General features: G+C 38.5%; 1 protein-coding gene across 1 annotated transcript in view; it reads left to right on the plus strand.

The window, feature by feature from the left end:
* The window catches only part of LOC133857507 (RNA cytidine acetyltransferase 1), a 35,556-nt gene extending 19,139 nt beyond the window's left edge, over positions 1 to 16,417 (plus strand). The window contains exons 10-26 of the mRNA XM_062292775.1: positions 2,732 to 2,868; positions 3,286 to 3,383; positions 4,395 to 4,518; positions 4,609 to 4,696; positions 4,784 to 4,883; positions 5,007 to 5,059; positions 6,414 to 6,590; positions 6,686 to 6,723; positions 9,428 to 9,524; positions 10,280 to 10,459; positions 10,607 to 10,715; positions 10,826 to 10,895; positions 10,962 to 11,109; positions 14,845 to 14,973; positions 15,211 to 15,336; positions 15,722 to 15,787; positions 15,915 to 16,417. Of these exons, the coding sequence (XP_062148759.1) occupies positions 2,732 to 2,868; positions 3,286 to 3,383; positions 4,395 to 4,518; positions 4,609 to 4,696; positions 4,784 to 4,883; positions 5,007 to 5,059; positions 6,414 to 6,590; positions 6,686 to 6,723; positions 9,428 to 9,524; positions 10,280 to 10,459; positions 10,607 to 10,715; positions 10,826 to 10,895; positions 10,962 to 11,109; positions 14,845 to 14,973; positions 15,211 to 15,336; positions 15,722 to 15,787; positions 15,915 to 16,169 (1,995 nt within the window). The 3' untranslated portion in view covers positions 16,170 to 16,417. The remainder of the gene's footprint in view (positions 1 to 2,731; positions 2,869 to 3,285; positions 3,384 to 4,394; positions 4,519 to 4,608; positions 4,697 to 4,783; positions 4,884 to 5,006; positions 5,060 to 6,413; positions 6,591 to 6,685; positions 6,724 to 9,427; positions 9,525 to 10,279; positions 10,460 to 10,606; positions 10,716 to 10,825; positions 10,896 to 10,961; positions 11,110 to 14,844; positions 14,974 to 15,210; positions 15,337 to 15,721; positions 15,788 to 15,914) is intronic.

Consider the following 16,417-nt stretch of genomic DNA (forward strand, 5'->3'; position numbering starts at 1 on the left):
GGTGCTAGAGTTGTTTCTCCATACCTTGTATGTCTGGTCGATGGCTTATTTGTACCCTTTATCTATCAGCTTTGCTGAATTTCTTGCTTCTTTTTCGCTTTCTAGTTAGGTGTTTCCTGTTGTATACTTCTAGTGTACGTAGGGGCGCCTTACGCTTTCAATAAAACTATCATTACTTATCAAAAAAAAAATGAGTCACAATCATCCACATTAAGAAGAAACATAATATATCTATACACAAGCTACAGATGGGCTAGTTCTCACTCTAGAATGGTATATTTAACTCAGTTCAAGGGCTTTGATTGGTTGTTAGTGATAAGGTTATCCGCCGTGAGGATTCTACTCATTGCTATTGTCATTAAGAAGAAAGTAATGCTAGGAGGGGCCTTAACCTTCCAAATAGTTTTCCAAGGGAATGAACTATGATCACCTGACTGTAACATATTATAAAAGCTCTTCACTGCAAAGCCGTGCCTGCTAGATGGTGTCCACAATATACTATCCACTTCTCCTGGATGAGTAATCGAAGAGTATAATAGATTGAGAAAGGAGTCGAGATTCTAGTTTCCAATCATGGTCTGTCCCAATGAAGCTTGGATTCCAATGGATAGAGGAACTGGAGAGGTCCAAATAGTCTAACACTAAGGCCTCCTTATTACGGGCTATGGAATAGAATTATGAAAAGGAATACTTAAGAGCCCCTTCTCGGCACCACACGTCATGCCAAAAACGAATGCAAGAACTGTCCCCAACCTTGTTGGAAACAAATTTGGAAAAAGAACTCCAACTATTTCTAATATTCCTCCAAGGTGTCACCCCGTAAGGTCCTTGAGCTTCCCCTAAACCCAACCCCCTCTCTGGATCCCGTACTTCATAACAATCACCTGTCTCCATAAAGAATTTTCGTCATGCCTGAATCTCCAAAGCCATTTACTGAGGAGAGCTTTGTTGAGAAGCACGCACCCCCCCCCCCCCCCCCCAACAACAACTAGGAATTGGGGAGCAAACAATCTTCCAATTCACCAGGTGCAATTTGGGTTCCCCGCCGGGACCATTCCAAAGAAAATCTCTCTGAAGGCACTCCAATCTCCTAGCTATGCCTATTGGTAAAGGGAAGAAGAGGGATAAGAAGTATGAAGGAATACTGGATAGCGTACTCTTGATGAGAGTAAAGCGCCCCCCTTTAGACAAGTAGATCTTCTTCCAACTAGCCAAGCTTTTTTTCATTTTCTCGACTACCCCATCCTAAATGGCTTTTGATTTGAAAGGAGCACCTAGAGGGAGACCCAAGTATCTCAGAGGAAGAGAAGAGATGCTACAATAGAGAATACGAGCCAGCTCCTCTATATGAGGAACCTCCTCTATATGCGGAACCTCCCCTATGATGACTAACTCAGATATTTGGAGGTTGGCCTTCAAACCCGAAATGGCCTCAAAACACAGGAAAATAGGATCCAAATTAAGAATTTGATCATTTGTCCGCTTCACACATAATAAGTGTATCATATGCAAAGAGGAGATGAGATATTTCCAGAGGGGTATTGTTTTGGCTGTCTACTCGGAATCCTAATAAAAAAACCCCAACCATCGCTCTAGAGAGGTCTTAACGATCTAGTTAACTGGTGTTGCCTTTGTAAAAAGAATGAGGAAATTATTAATTATCTTTTCATCCATTGCGAGTATATTGTTGATCTTTGACACTTGGTTTTTAACATTTCCGGAGTTTCTTGGGTCATGCCTAGTAACATCCTAGAGCTTCTTCATTGCTGGAAATTAAGGAATCGGCGTCTCTTTGAGATAGCGAGTTCAAAGTATTTTTTTAAAAAAATCCTCATTTATGAGATTTCTTTTGGATTGGGTTATTGTATTATTCCTAATTTTGACTCAGAATCTGATAGATTTGATTTACTTTTTTTTTTTTTTTGATAAGTAATTGCAATTTATTAAAAAGCGCAAAGGGGCGCAACCCTTATACACGAGAAGTATACAAGAGAACTCCTAAAAGGGACGAACAGAGAATAAATTTAAAAAGTCTACATAAGTAAAAACACTCAAACTATGATGGGGCGCTATCCAAAAATATAATGTATTGATTTGATTTACTTTTTAAATTATAGTAGCCTTTTAGGATATTTGGTTCTCTTGTATACTTCTTTTCATGAACGAGGGCTTTGCCCTTTTCTTTCAATAAAATTATTATTATTCATTAAAAAAAAAACTTTATGATACTTTTTTTCTTCGTATACAATGTATACCGCACACATTTGAATCTTCTTTCTAAGGGGAGCTGCCAGCAAAACTTTGAAGGATGGCACTGTGCTGTGGCAAACATACACTAGAGCCATAAGCATCATTCCTGTTGTCATTAAGAATGTTTGCTCGCATTTAGACATCACTGTTCTGCTCTTCACTAATATGGGTTTCTGTTAATTTAATTTTCCAGTACTTTCTTGATCACCCTTTTTTCTTCATCTCATCTGTGGTACTTAGTACTATCCTGGGATGGATTAAGCTTGTGGGGATTATTCCCTTTTTGGGCTTTTAAGCTAGTGGGGACTACTCCCCTTTTGGTAAATTACTTCACAATTGAAAAGAAAGCTGCAGTTCTCAAATGCATCCTTGTTGGTTATTCTGGAGATTGCATTAAACAGATTCTAATCAGTTTACTCTGTAATACTCGATTCTCTTAAATGCTCAGACATCTAGTTGTTTTTCTCATTGGTCCTTGCAGTATATACAGCCACATGAGCATGAAAAGCTTTCCCAGGTTGAACTGCTGGTTGTTGATGAAGCAGCAGCTATTCCATTGCCAGTTGTGAAGTCGTTGCTTGGTCCTTATTTAGTTTTCCTTTCATCCACAGTAAATGGGTATGACCTGTCTCATATTTAATTTTATGTTTTGTATACAGAAGCTATTGCTTTACTAGTAGAACATTCCAATTCCTTTTCCAATGATCTTAGTGTTCCATGTTCTCCTTCAATTTTGCTTAATGCGCTTCCATGTTCTTTTGCAGTGATCTTAACTGTTTATTAATTTTCTTTTGAATTTTAATGCAATATAAATGCTCAAACACTTTTTTTTTTTTTTTCTGTATTTTAAACATGTTTATTTGTATGTCATGACCAGATTTATGTTTAGTCATGAAAGAAACTCCCATTTTATGTTTCAATGATGTCTTCTGTTTCTTATCTTTTTAATCATGCTTAATGTGCTCTTTTGATTTTTGTAGTGAATCTTAGTGTAATTTAATTACTGAAATACATTCCCTCTTAATCTACTTAAAGTTATGAAGGTACTGGTCGGTCTTTGTCGCTAAAACTTCTGCAGCAATTGGAAGGGCAAAACAGGGAGTCTGCTAACAGTGTGGGGGGCTTTCTTTCTGGTATGACCATGCATCACTTTTCTTTTAGTTCTGTAAATCAACAGTATGCATGTAAATCTCTTAAGATAGGGTACTTCTGTAGCACGGAGAAAGCAGTTTGGTCATATATTTTTGGAAGTTTATAGTTGTGCCTGTCCAATTTAATGAGGGTCATCGTCCAAAATCATATTTTTTTTTGTTCTTCCCTTTCTTTCTTTACCTTTTCCCCTTTTCTATAAAAAAAATGAAGAATGGTTTTGGGCATTGGTAAGTTCTCTTTGGATCTGTATGCAAGAATTTAACCTTGCTGCTCAGGCTTCAAACTTGCATTTTACATGTATGGAATGAACGATGGCATCTTTTTACCATTGCTCCTCTTATCTCTTGAGTAATTAATCCTTTTTGTTATCTAGATGACCCACAGAAATGTTTTTATTGTTAAACATGACAGGAATACTAAGCAGAAGTTCACAAAGTTAAAAACTCATTAAGCCAACTCACAACTTAGCCTAGTTGAAATGACTTACTGGAACAACGATTAAACTCATATGATAAAATTGAGTAAATATGTTTCCTTGAGTAACTTAATTTAAGGCAACTCAAGAAACTTATGAGTCACTCATTGCCTCTAGATTATAAGAAATTGGTTCAGTTCTTTAAACAATTATTATACTTAAAATGCCAAGATTTAGAGACCATATCTTAAGATAAACTTTCTCAATGGTATTGCTAGTTTTCAAAATGTTTAAGGTATATTTTCCTAACGAAGTTTACTGTAAGTGGTGTCTCATATGTATGATTGTATAGCTCACGAGTCATCACTAGACTCTTTTGACTAGGTAATCTCGAGACGACTTATAAACCTTCACTCAGTCACATCAATTATCTTTTTTTGCAATACTTGGATCTTTGGCTTGTGGGCCATTATTGTTTCTTTTACTATTATTGTTACTATTATTATTATTATTATTATTTTGTTCTTTTTACCTTTTGGGGCATATTTGCTAAGTTCTCAAACAACTGTGATTATAGGCCGTCTTTTCAAAAAGATAGAATTGAGTGAATCTATCAGATATGCTTCTGGGGACCCAATTGAATCCTGGCTTCATGCTTTACTTTGCTTGGATGTTACAAATTCCATCCCTAATATTAACAGGTTAGAAAATTATTTGTAGAACCTGCGGGAGAGGAATCCATCTCCATAATATTTGTATCTTCACTAATGTCCTTTCTTTTCTGTAACTAGGATACCTCAACCCGATGAGTGTGATCTATACTATGTTAATCGGGATACACTTTTTTCCTATCACAATGATAGTGAGGTTTTTTTGCAGGTATTTAGATATTATTGAATGTTGATATTTAATGTTTTCATCTCTTATCAATATATATTTGGAATTTATATTTTCTATCATGTGCAGCGTATGATGGCTTTATATGTTGCTTCTCACTACAAAAACTCTCCAAATGATTTACAACTAATGGCGGATGCTCCAGCGCACCACTTGTTTGTATTGCTTGGTATATCTATTCTCCTTTTGACTAGTTTTATTGTATATTCGATGTTACAGGGACTTCTTTTTATTTATTTATTTTTATTTTCCTTGGCCATGAGCTGAACTTCTAGTAACTATTGATATGCAGGTCCTGTTGATGAGTCAAAAAATCAACTTCCTGATATCTTGTGCGTCATCCAGGTTTGTATCTATCATCATTATGTGGGACACTAGAATAAGTACTCCTAAAAAAAAATGGAAAGTTTTTATTAAAAGCAAAAGGCACTCCTATGTACACATGAAGTATATAACAAGAAACATCTAACTAGAACGAGCAAACCCCCCCGCTAAAAAAACCCCCAAAACCAAACAGAAACCAACCAAGGAAAACCCCACAAACACCACCCTACAGACCCACGAATCACCACAATGGGGGATAGATACCCAGAGGGGAATCCCCATCCAGGAGACACAACGCAACCTCCCCATCTTTCCCTTTCTCTCCCATATGCTGTTCATCTCCGTTGTCCCTCACAACCAAAGCCACCGGCGAAACTAGACCTACCAGTGAGTCTTGGGTACGAGCCAAACATGTTGGCAAAAGTTCACTTCCCTTACCCTTATCCATCGCAACCAAAGCCACCGGCAAAAACTGACGGTGAGTCCTGGATATCACCTCCCTTGTCCCTCACAACTAGAGCTGCCGGCGTGAATTGACCTATCATTGAGTCAAACCCAATCCCAACGCTTCCGGCAAAGGCTGAAAAACACCATCAACGGCCAACAAAGACTCCGCAACAGCGCCCGAGATTGCAAGACTCGGGATAAAGCTGACAATGGACTTACACGACCTAGCCCGCAAATTCACTCCTTTCTTACGAAGCTTAATGGGCTTGCACGGACCAGCCCGCAGCTTCACTCCTTTCTTGAGATTACTGGACATGATGGGCTTGGAAGGTTTAGATAACCTCTGACCTTAGGAGACTTAAGGTTAGAACCGTTGGGCTTGGAATCTTTTGAGCAGGCCTTAGGAGATGTAATGTTAATACTGTTGGGCTTGGAATCCGGCCCAAAAGTCTCCAACCTTTCACTCACTCAAACAATAACCTGGTCCACCTTTTCTGTCTAAGTTTATGTGTTGTTATTAAAGCTTAGACTGCCTGCTAAAAGCCTTTGAATTTATTTTTATGTTCTTAGTGAAATTTTTTCCTTTTGTTTGCTGCTTAACATGGTATATTTCTGTCAATTTAAAGGGAGTAGAGAGGTTAAGAACTTAGAATGTTCGATTAACTTTGACGCTAGGGGTGTTCGTCCTAGTCGGGGTAAAGGCAAAAGGACTATTGATGTAATGTAGTCTAGGTGTTTTTGGCGGGTTTAGGGTTTGGGCTTTGGGTCTTGGTTTCTCGGCTGTTTGTGGGTTTTCTCTTTTGTTTTTCTTTTTGATTGCTCGTGTTTGGTTTCCTTTGTATACTTCCTGTATGCTTAGGGGCGCCTTATGCTTTTTTAATTTATTTCTTTGCTTACCTATCAAAAAAAAAAAAAAAATTATTTACAGGTTTCTCTTGAGGGACAGATTTCCCGTAAATCTGCAATCAGAAGTTTAAGTGATGGTTATCAACCTTCTGGAGACCAAATACCATGGAAATTCTGTGAGCAATTCCAGGACACCAATTTCCCTAGTCTTTCAGGTGTTCGCATTGTCCGCATTGCTACCCATCCAAGTGTCATGAGGGTTAGTCTGTGTTTAAAGCAAGGGAAATTGAGTTGGTTCACCCAGATTCTTGTCACATTTAATTAATTTTATATTTTTGTGTTTATCTATTGCAGTCTGGATATGGTTCAAAAGCAGTGGAACTTTTATCAAGGTATGCTATGTTTGATTTCCTGCCCGCTTTGTCATCTATAAGGTGTTAGAGAGAATATGACTGTAATGCTCATTTACCTAATATGTATAGAATGAAATAGGAGAAAAGTTGTTTTTGCAGGCCTTGGTCATGTTTAAGATAGTTTTCAATTATACATGATGCATCTGATGTTGTTTTTCCTGTTGATTATTTATGTTGTTTATGGGATATTAGTCATTACTCAGCCTCTGTCCCTACCTTCTTTTCTATTTGCAAACAAAGATATCAATGGCACCATTCTCTTAGTTCATGTGCTTGCAAACTCAGGTCTGAACCTAAGGATGGGTCTTGGGAAATTGTGTAAATTTGCCACGTGACAATTCCCCTCTTTCTAATAAAATCTCATATGCATGATGTGTGGTGTGGGGACCAGCCCCAGAAGGTAGCTTTTCCGAAATTGTTTAGTACTGCATGATTTAAGGAGTCGTGGGTGGCAGATCATATGCAGTTCTTTAACGGAAATCTTCAATGGAATATATCTTTTTCCAGACCAATGCATGATTGGGAGGTGGACATGGTCACTTCTTTCTTTCAGCTTCGCTGCCCTCCTGGCTATCTATTTTCCAATGTGTTTTTGCCCAATTCATTGGGTTCCACATTTAGGTCACAAACAACACCACTATGCTGCTCATACTATGTGGAAGGTTTCCTAATCATAATTGTTGTGCGAGGTTGAATTGGACCGTTGGTTTTATCAAGAATCTTGCAGTGTCTCATGGCTCGCTGTCTATCTATTATATTTTGAGTGATTGGCTATAAAGCTCGACATGGAGAAAGCCTACGATAGAATGGAGTTGAATTTTATCTTTAAAATAAGGGTAAATGTATAATAAATCTCTGAGTTGACACGCGATTTGAAATTAATTCATCACTTTCTAAAACTCAATTTTTCCTCCTTCAGTTTGTCACGGATTTGAATATAGTCATTTCGTGATTTTTCCGTTCAATTTTTTTGACTTCCGTTAGCCACCCCTTACTCTGGGATGGCTCCCGAGCCACCCCCAAAACCCCCATTTTCATTTTTTTTAAATAAAAAATAAAATTTTAAGTTTTTAAATTTATTATATAAAAAAATAAAATGATATTTTATGATGATGTGGCGAAAAGGCTGATGTGGCACTAATGAAAGTCAAAAAATTGGTCGGAAAAATCACGGAAGTTCTGATTTCAAATCTACGACAAACTGAAGGAGTAAAAATTGATTTTTAGAAAGTGAGACTAATTTCAAATCACGCGTCGACTTAGGGATTTATTATACATTTACCCTTAAAATAATGGAGAAATTGGGCTTTCATTGCAAAGGGATAAATTTGGTTCGGCAGTGCATCACAACAACTTTTTTTCTTCTCCTTAATGGGAGTCCTTATGGGCTCTTTCGGCCCACACGAGGTCTTAGACAGGAAGACCCATTATCGCCATTTCTTTTTATTATGGGCTTGGAAATATTGGCCAGGATGCTGCGGAAAGAAGAATTAAATGGGCTTCCTCATGGGATTAAACTTTCTCGGGCCAACCCATCTATCTCGCTCTTGTTGTTTGCAGACAATACAATAATATTTGCCAGAGCTAAACACATAGAAGCTGCTGTATCAGATTGAGAGAAGGTGGTGAGGATAAAATATGTTGGATCCCGTCTAAAAAGCAGAAGTTTGAAGTAAGGTCCTTTTGTCATTTGTTTTTCATTCCTGTTGGTTCCCCATTTCCTTGGAAGAGTATTTGGAGAGTAAAGTTCCCTTCGAGGGTGGTGTTCTTTGGGTGGATGGCGGCTCTTGGGAAGATCTTGATATTGGATAATCTGAGCAAGAGGAACCCTATAGTGGTGGAGTGGTGTTGTATGTGCAAGAGGAATCTAGAGTCTATAAATCATCTTCTTCTTCATTGTGAATTGGCAAGAGAAATTATGAGTATCGATTTCCCTTTTTTTGGTGTAGAATGGGTCATGCTTGGAAAGGTAATTGAATTGATGGCAAGTTGGAGAGGTCAGATGGAAGACGTAACATCTTTAAAGTTTGGATGATGGCACATTTATGCTTAATGTGGTGCATTTGGAGAGCGGAATGCCATGAGCTTTCAAGATTGTGAGATTTTGGTGGTTGAGCTAAAGAACATTATGTTTAGATCCCTTATACATGGACATCGGCATACAATAGTGTGCATTTTTCTAGTTTTTCTGAATTTTTGGATTTTTCTTTTTCTTTTTCTCTATATTAGGGGGTCTCTCTTGTATATTTTCTATGTATTTGGGTTGTGCCCCTCTGCACTTTCTAATGAGATTGAATCACTTAAAAAATATTTATTTAAAAATGAATTTGTAACATGAGTTGTGTTCACTTTCCTTGTTTGCAAAATAATGATTTTAGTTTTGAGACTTATCAAGCATTTTATAACTAATTGCTCAACCTGGTTCATAAAGAAAGTTGGAATTCCTTATGAAGAAGCACGATTTGGGCATGATTTTAGAGTCATAGGTCTACATACATGCACACTGTTATTTTGGGATTTTGACTATATTGTTATACTGTTATATTTTTGGATATCTAATATCTCTGCTTCACTTGCTGCAAGGGAAAGTGATTTTAACTGAGTATTTGCTTTGGAACATTTTGTGACACTTTTACTGTTTAAGAATCTTAATGACAAAAGCATTTGCATTAACTATTCACAGTTATTTCGAAGGACTGATTCGTCCTATTTCCGAAGTGGATGATGTCACGAATTTTACAGAGACACCACATGCCAGAGTTACTGAAGCTGCGGAGAAGGTCCATTCCCATTATATTGACTTGGTTTCATTTGAACAATTTCTTTTTACAAATAAGATTAAAAAAATTATGCTTAGCTCAGAGTATTCTGTAAATGATTTCTTCCATTTATATCTCTACAGTAATTGATAATGTTTTAATATTTTTTTCCCCATTAATTCAGTCTTCGTTGAGTATTTTAAAATTTGAAAAAACTTTAAATAGATAGATATTGAATTCTCAATATGAGTCGGACATCGGAGTCCTACTTATCTTCGGCAGATTATTATACACCTTTTTTTTTTTTTGGGCTTTTTAGATAATTACAAATCGCTTTATATATGGACAGGCGTATAGTATCTCACATTTTTCTAGCTTTTCTGAATTTGTGAATTTTTGTTCTTCTTTTAATTATTAATGTGGGTTATCTCTTGTATGCATTTTGTGTTCTAGAGTTGCATCTCTCTGTGCTTATTAATAAAATGCGCTACTTATCAAAAAAAGTGGGTTTGGATCCATTATATGGAATCAAAACCTTGTTTTGAATTCGAAAGTCCTGACAGACTTGAGTGGTTCATAATTTCTTCCACCTTTTAAAGCAAAATGACAATTTGTTACTTCATAAATGTCAAAGAACCTACCACTGTAGTCGAATGATTGTTGGGCATTACTAAGTCTGTAGAAAAGCATTTCTTCAATTTATAGTTTTGTCTAGAATCATATTTTTTTTTGGAATATTTTGGTTACATCTGACTTTAATAATACCATATTTGCAGGCTTCATTGCTAGAAGAAAATATAAAGCCTAGAACTAATCTTCCTCCTTTGCTAGTCCATCTTCGTGATAGGCAACCTGAGAAGCTACATTATATTGGTGTCTCTTTTGGGCTTACCCAGGACCTTTTTCGCTTTTGGAGGAAACGTGGCTTTGCTCCATTCTACATTGGCCAGATTCCAGTTAAGATTCTTTTTTATTTTTATTTATACCTCCCTGCATGAACTATGTAAATAATATAACCTGGTATAGATGATTTAATTGTAGCTTTACGTATCAAAAAATGAGGATTTAATTGTAGTGTGAATATTTGTTTTTTGATGATTTAGAGTGCTGTGACTGGCGAGCATACATGTATGGTCCTTAAACCTTTAAACAATGATGATATTGAAGACAGTGGATCGGATCAATGGGGATTTTTTGGTCCGTTTTACGAAGGTGGGTCCACTCTTTCTAAGAACTTTGTACTGATGTTTATGATTTAATCCATATATATGTGTATATATATATATTCAGTTCATAGCTTGATAATTTGTTTCTGTAACTAGATTTCAGGCAAAGATTTACCAGATTACTGCATCTTAGTTTCCGTGAAATGGAGTATAAGCTTGCTATGAGGTGGGTATTTTAAATTTACACTTTTCAGATATGCTGTCAAATATTCTCATACTAACAATCTTTCAGCATCCTGGAGCCGAAAATCAATTTCGAGGAGCGGGAAGCTACACCATCCAGCTCAGATGGATTATTGAGTTCAATTAAACAAGTTTTATCTCCACATGATATGAAGCGACTGGAAGCTTATACCAACAATCTTGCTGACTTTCATCTGGTGAGATATCTAAACAATAGTTTTGACAGCATTACCATGTAGTGTTTTGGGGGTTTTCATGGGAGCAGACAATATCATATTGATACTTGTTGGTAAAAACTGATATATGCACTAAGCTCGTGTATGTGTCTATTAAAAGTGGCTGCCTTCCAAAAATGATTGTCTGTCAATTGTTGGCAGTTGTGGGTTTGGCAATAAATTACTAAAGTCTAATCACAAACAATCCCCATGACCTCCAAATTCCAACCCGATGACAATAACACATTTTGACAACCTATTTGTACTTACTTACCTGCATTCTTGCCTCACCAAATGGCCATACCAAACATAGGATAAATCATTATGCAAGCTGACCTCAACATGATCTAGGTTCTCTTTGATCCTCCTTGAAGCTCAAAAGTACCTCTTTCCGCTGCCCATCTCACCACCTCGAAAGCCTCCAGTAAATTAATCCTTGCTCAATATCGATTATGTTCCTTGGCTTTCGCTTTCTGGCACAATTTGTATCAAAGTGTATTGATTTCAACAGCCAACCAATCATAAGAATCTGATTTGGTCTTTGGAGGTGATTTAAGATGAGAAAATTCTAGGACTCTCTCTCTCTCTCTCTCTCTCCCCTAGTGGCAGTGCGTGAGAGTGCGTTGCGTAGGAGTTTGCCTTGATTCGCCTATCAGACGTCCGGTTGCTATTCGGGGATAGTGTGTTGAGCATCAGGTGTTTGTGGGTCGCGCTAGTTGCTCGCGTAGGGGCGTCAGCCAGTGGGTCTCGTGACTGTGTGGCTCCTTTTTGTCGAAAATGTGATCATTCTCTGGGACGGCCGCTTGGGTTATGGGTGTTTTTTGAGATGGAGTTAAGTTTTATTGTGGAGTCGAAGACTTTTGTCTTCTCGGTTCTGGATGGGGCGTCGACGCTGAGGGTGGGGGAGAAGAGAAAAAGCTTCTCTGAAGAAATTTTCATTAGTTCTTCGTGCTCTGAGTGGTTGGCTTCGACGTTGGAGTGTCTTGTGGATTTTCCAGAAGATCAAGTTTTCATCAAATCTTTCAGGGAAGGATCGAGAATCTTGATTGCTCGAAGAGGGTGTAACTAAGCCGGCTGTTTCTTAGAGGCAGCTTCATTCGGGATGGGTGGCCAGAAAAGGGTTTATTCTGATCCCTGAGGGACGTGGAGGGTGGGGTTGGATCAAATTCTCCGACGAGCTGAGAAAGGCCGCTGTTTCCTTCTCTGCTTCAGTGGGCTGGGGGTTTGGGTTATGGCATGAGTCGGTGGAGAATAAGGGGAAGAAAGTAGAGGCTTGGCCGGGTTTGGTTCCTTTCACGAAAGGGCCCTCCTTTGTGGAGGTGTTGAAGGCAGGCTCGGCCGCTGTTGTGAAGAAGGCGCCTATCGTGGGGGGTCGTTTGACCGGGAGTAGGGTTATGCCAGTGGATCAGTGTGAGCTTGACCTTCTTCCGGCGGTGAGGGTGATAGATGTAGATCTGAGGTCGGCGTTGGACTGTTCTACCTTTGAGTCTTCTTCGTTTGATCTGTTGGGTAAGGACCAGCCTCACCGTCCGATGGGTAAGACTTTTCTTCCACATGCGAGTTTGAAATTTGAAATTTCAAAGTTGCGCACGTGGAGTAAGCGGGTCATAGGTTTCAACTTGGCTTTGGGCCGGGCTGCTAAGAAGCTTCTGGGCCGGCTTGCAAGGAATGGACTGAGACGAAAGGGATTGCGTTTGGGTCGCTTCTTGCGAAAACCTAATCCCTTCCGATCGTCGAGCTTCTCGACGGAGACGACGCTGGTGGCTTCTTCTGGGCCATGCGATCTCAATCTGTCGGAGATTTCCGTTGGGGATCCGTTGTGCGAAGACCGATCTGGGGGTGGGTCGTCTCTGGTTAAGTCGGTTCCTCCGTTCGTCTTCCCACCTCTGCCGACTTTAGAGTTGCCTTCGCCAGCGACTTTGGCTGCTCCTCCGGCGTTGACTGGGCTTCTATGTTGTGCAGAACTCTCCGTCTCTTCTGTTCCTTCTCTCTCAGGGGCCTCTGAGTTGGGGAAGAAGATTCGTTATTCCCCCTCCCCCTTGCTGCATAGTCGCCCATTTCAGCATTATTTCAGGAGGGCTAGGGAGCTTAGGGCAGGGCATTCGGTGTTATGGAATGATGAGTTTCTTTCTGACTCTTTGGAAGCCTCGAAGCTGTCCGCAGAACCTGTTCTTTTTAAGGATACAGGTGGAGAGTTTCATGCGAAAAAAAAAGACAGAAATTCTAGCGAAAAATGGTCTTTTTAGGAAGGGTTTTCTTAATCTTCCCCCGATTGTTTTTGTCCCCCCCGTTTTGCCGCGGGAGGTTAAGGACGTCGGGGTGGTTCGACCTTCCTCTCCTCCGTGTGACTGCATCTCTCTTTGTTCCGTTGAGGGAAATGGATTCTCCCAATCTCGAAATTGGCCTGTCGGTTTTGACCACAACGGGGAGATTGTAGTTTGGGAGGAGAAGGAAGATGATTATTGAGATGGATTGCCCTTGGATTGGGCATTGGAAGGGGATTTTGGGGAGGAGGCCTTGGCAATTAGGGATGCCATGAAAGAAGATTTTCAGCGGGAGAAGATGATTGCGCGCCAAAAGTCTAAAGGAAAAAGGGAGCTACTAAATCTGCATTGCTCCATCAATTATGGTGATGCTAAAGGTCCCTCTAGTAGTAGGAAAGGCAAGGCACACATGATGTAGGTTTGTGTGCTTTGGTGGGTGGGTGGTGGGTTGTTTTGTTCTTAGTTGGGTGCTATTGTAGTTTGTTTCGGGGTTTTTCTTTGATTTCGGGGGTTCGGGTTTTATTGGTTCTATTGGGTTTTTGCAGGTTAGTTTTGGTTGTTCTTGTGTATACTTCATATGTACTTAGAAGTGCCTTACGCTTTCATTAATAAAGTCTTCTTACTCATCAAAAAAAAGAAAAAGAAAAAGAAAAAGATGAGGCTCTTCTATATTGCTATTGATCATAGGTGTAGTACATATTACCACTCCTTGCTTCCTATATTTCTTGTCAGTCTTTCCTTTTGTGGATGTCCCAAAAATGATATCCACTTTTTTTTTTTGGTAAGTAAAAAAAAAAATGATATCCACTTTTTATAATGACTGTATACAATAATTTAACTTTCTTAAAATTACCCTTAAAAGAGTTGTATTTTTAAAATGCTGTTAACTTTTTTTTTTCTTATCAAAAAAAATAAAAAAATAAAATGCTGTTAACTTTTCAAGGATGGTTCCTAAAACTTACATTTGAGGAAGAGACAAAGAAATATATGATGTATTCTTCGAAAGTTTGGTTTACGACGATGGCAACTAATATTGGGATGGAGTATCGAATAAAGGGATGGTGGATGTGGTGGCCAGAGGTGAGCAAAGGGAAAGTTTGATGCTTCTAAGAAAAAGGAAGAAATGATGTCTCAGGTGTATTCATGGATTAGAATCTGTTAAATGATGTGACTATGAGGGACAATTTGATTCCGGTAACTCAATTCAAGGGGACATGACTAAAGTGAGTAGTTTAAAGGGAGATTGAGAATTGTTCAAAATTTCCCAGTGGTAGTCATATGCCTCTATATGGTTACGAATGGTGGCTTGAGACTGTTCAGATGATTTGGTCAGTTTGATACACGAGACTGCCCGTCAGGTGTTAGGAGAATTATCCCATGATTTTACAAAGTCTGAAAATTTTCTATGTAAACTTTTAATGTCTATGTTGCTAATCTTTGTATTCTTTTACAGATTCTTGATCTTGTTCCGATTCTCACACGTCTATATTTCGAAGGGAAACTTCCAGTAACAATGTCATATGCACAGGCTTCTGTTTTGCTCTGCATTGGCTTGCAGGGTCAAAGCTTCACCTATGTTGAGGTTTGTTTCTCAAGTTGTCCATGTAGTCATTTGTGGAATAGATAATTCATTTTAGTATTTTATCATTGTGCTCGAGTCATGCTCTGGTACACTTTCACATAAGGGCCTTAGATACTTAGTCCAATGTTCAAAAAGGAGACACTCCTCTCTAATGTTGAAGTTTTGGACATCTTGATTTCATTCCAGTCTTATTTCTGTATTGATGGAGTCATGTTTGCTTAAACTTACATTTTGCAGGGACAGATCAAGCTAGAAAGGCAACAGATATTGTCACTGTTTATAAAAGTTATGAAGAAGTTCCACAAATATTTATACAGTATTGCTTCCAAAGAGATTGAATCAACCCTGCCTCAACGAAAAGAAGTAAGTTGAGCAACCGAGGAATTATCTCAATGGAGAACATGAATGTTTGTTACTAGTGTACTTTCTGCTTTCTCATCTATAGTTTCTATCTATAATTTATTTTATTAGTGAGCCTGTATCTTTTAAATTTATGTGGATAGATGCTTCAGTTAGAAGCATTTAGCAAGTATAACTGGGTACCTATCCACATGTATTGTCTGTTTATTAGTCTGTTGCAAAGGCTTAAGGGGATACCTTAATTATCAGTAGGTTTATCAATAATTCAGATTATGATATGTAGAAATTTGCATTTTTCCTTGTATACACCATTAGCAAGTCCACTTCTGTATATTATGTGAGCTGCCAAAGTAATAATGCAACTCTCGGTTTTTCACATTTCATGCAGATTGTGATGAAACCTCAGAGTGTATCTGTGGACGAGGATCTCAAGAATGCAGCAAAGCAAGTTGAGGTATTCGCAATTTCTTTCTACCTCTTTCTTTCTTTCACATTTTTTCCCCCTTCTCCCTGCTCCCTCCTCTCCCCCACTACCTACTTTCATTTCTGAGAGCGCTGAAAGTTACTCTGTCCATTTATAGGATGAGAGGAAATCCGAGACGGACGGTTTGTTGAATCCCGAGCTTCTCCAACAATATGCCATTGGGGACAGAGAAGCTGATTTTGAGAATGCTTTGAAGAGTAGAGGTAAGATACCATCGGGTGGTCTCATTAGTTTGAAATCCAGTAAAAATAAAATTGAGAAGCATGGAAATCAGAAAGAAAGTCAGAAGAGTGGGAAAAAGCGTAGTAAAGATGACCATAGATCTAAATCAAACAAAAAGAAGAGATCCTAATTATACTGACTCTGAGAAATATCAAGATGCAAGCATTTTTTGTGGATTGCCTATGGAGGCAGCTGAAGAGGCACCCTTAAAGTCCTTTTCTTGCTTGTTCTTGATAAACCAGCATTTATATATAGATGTAGGGAGATCTGTTTGGGAAGTAAGAAGCCCATTATTCTCATGAGCGATCACATCATTCTTGTACTTCTTGTTAACTGCTTTATGTTAGAATTAGTATATAATTATACGGAGTTTTGACA

The sequence above is a fragment of the Alnus glutinosa genome, chromosome 14 (assembly GCF_958979055.1).
Source record: "Alnus glutinosa chromosome 14, dhAlnGlut1.1, whole genome shotgun sequence".
NCBI lineage: Eukaryota > Viridiplantae > Streptophyta > Magnoliopsida > Fagales > Betulaceae > Alnus > Alnus glutinosa.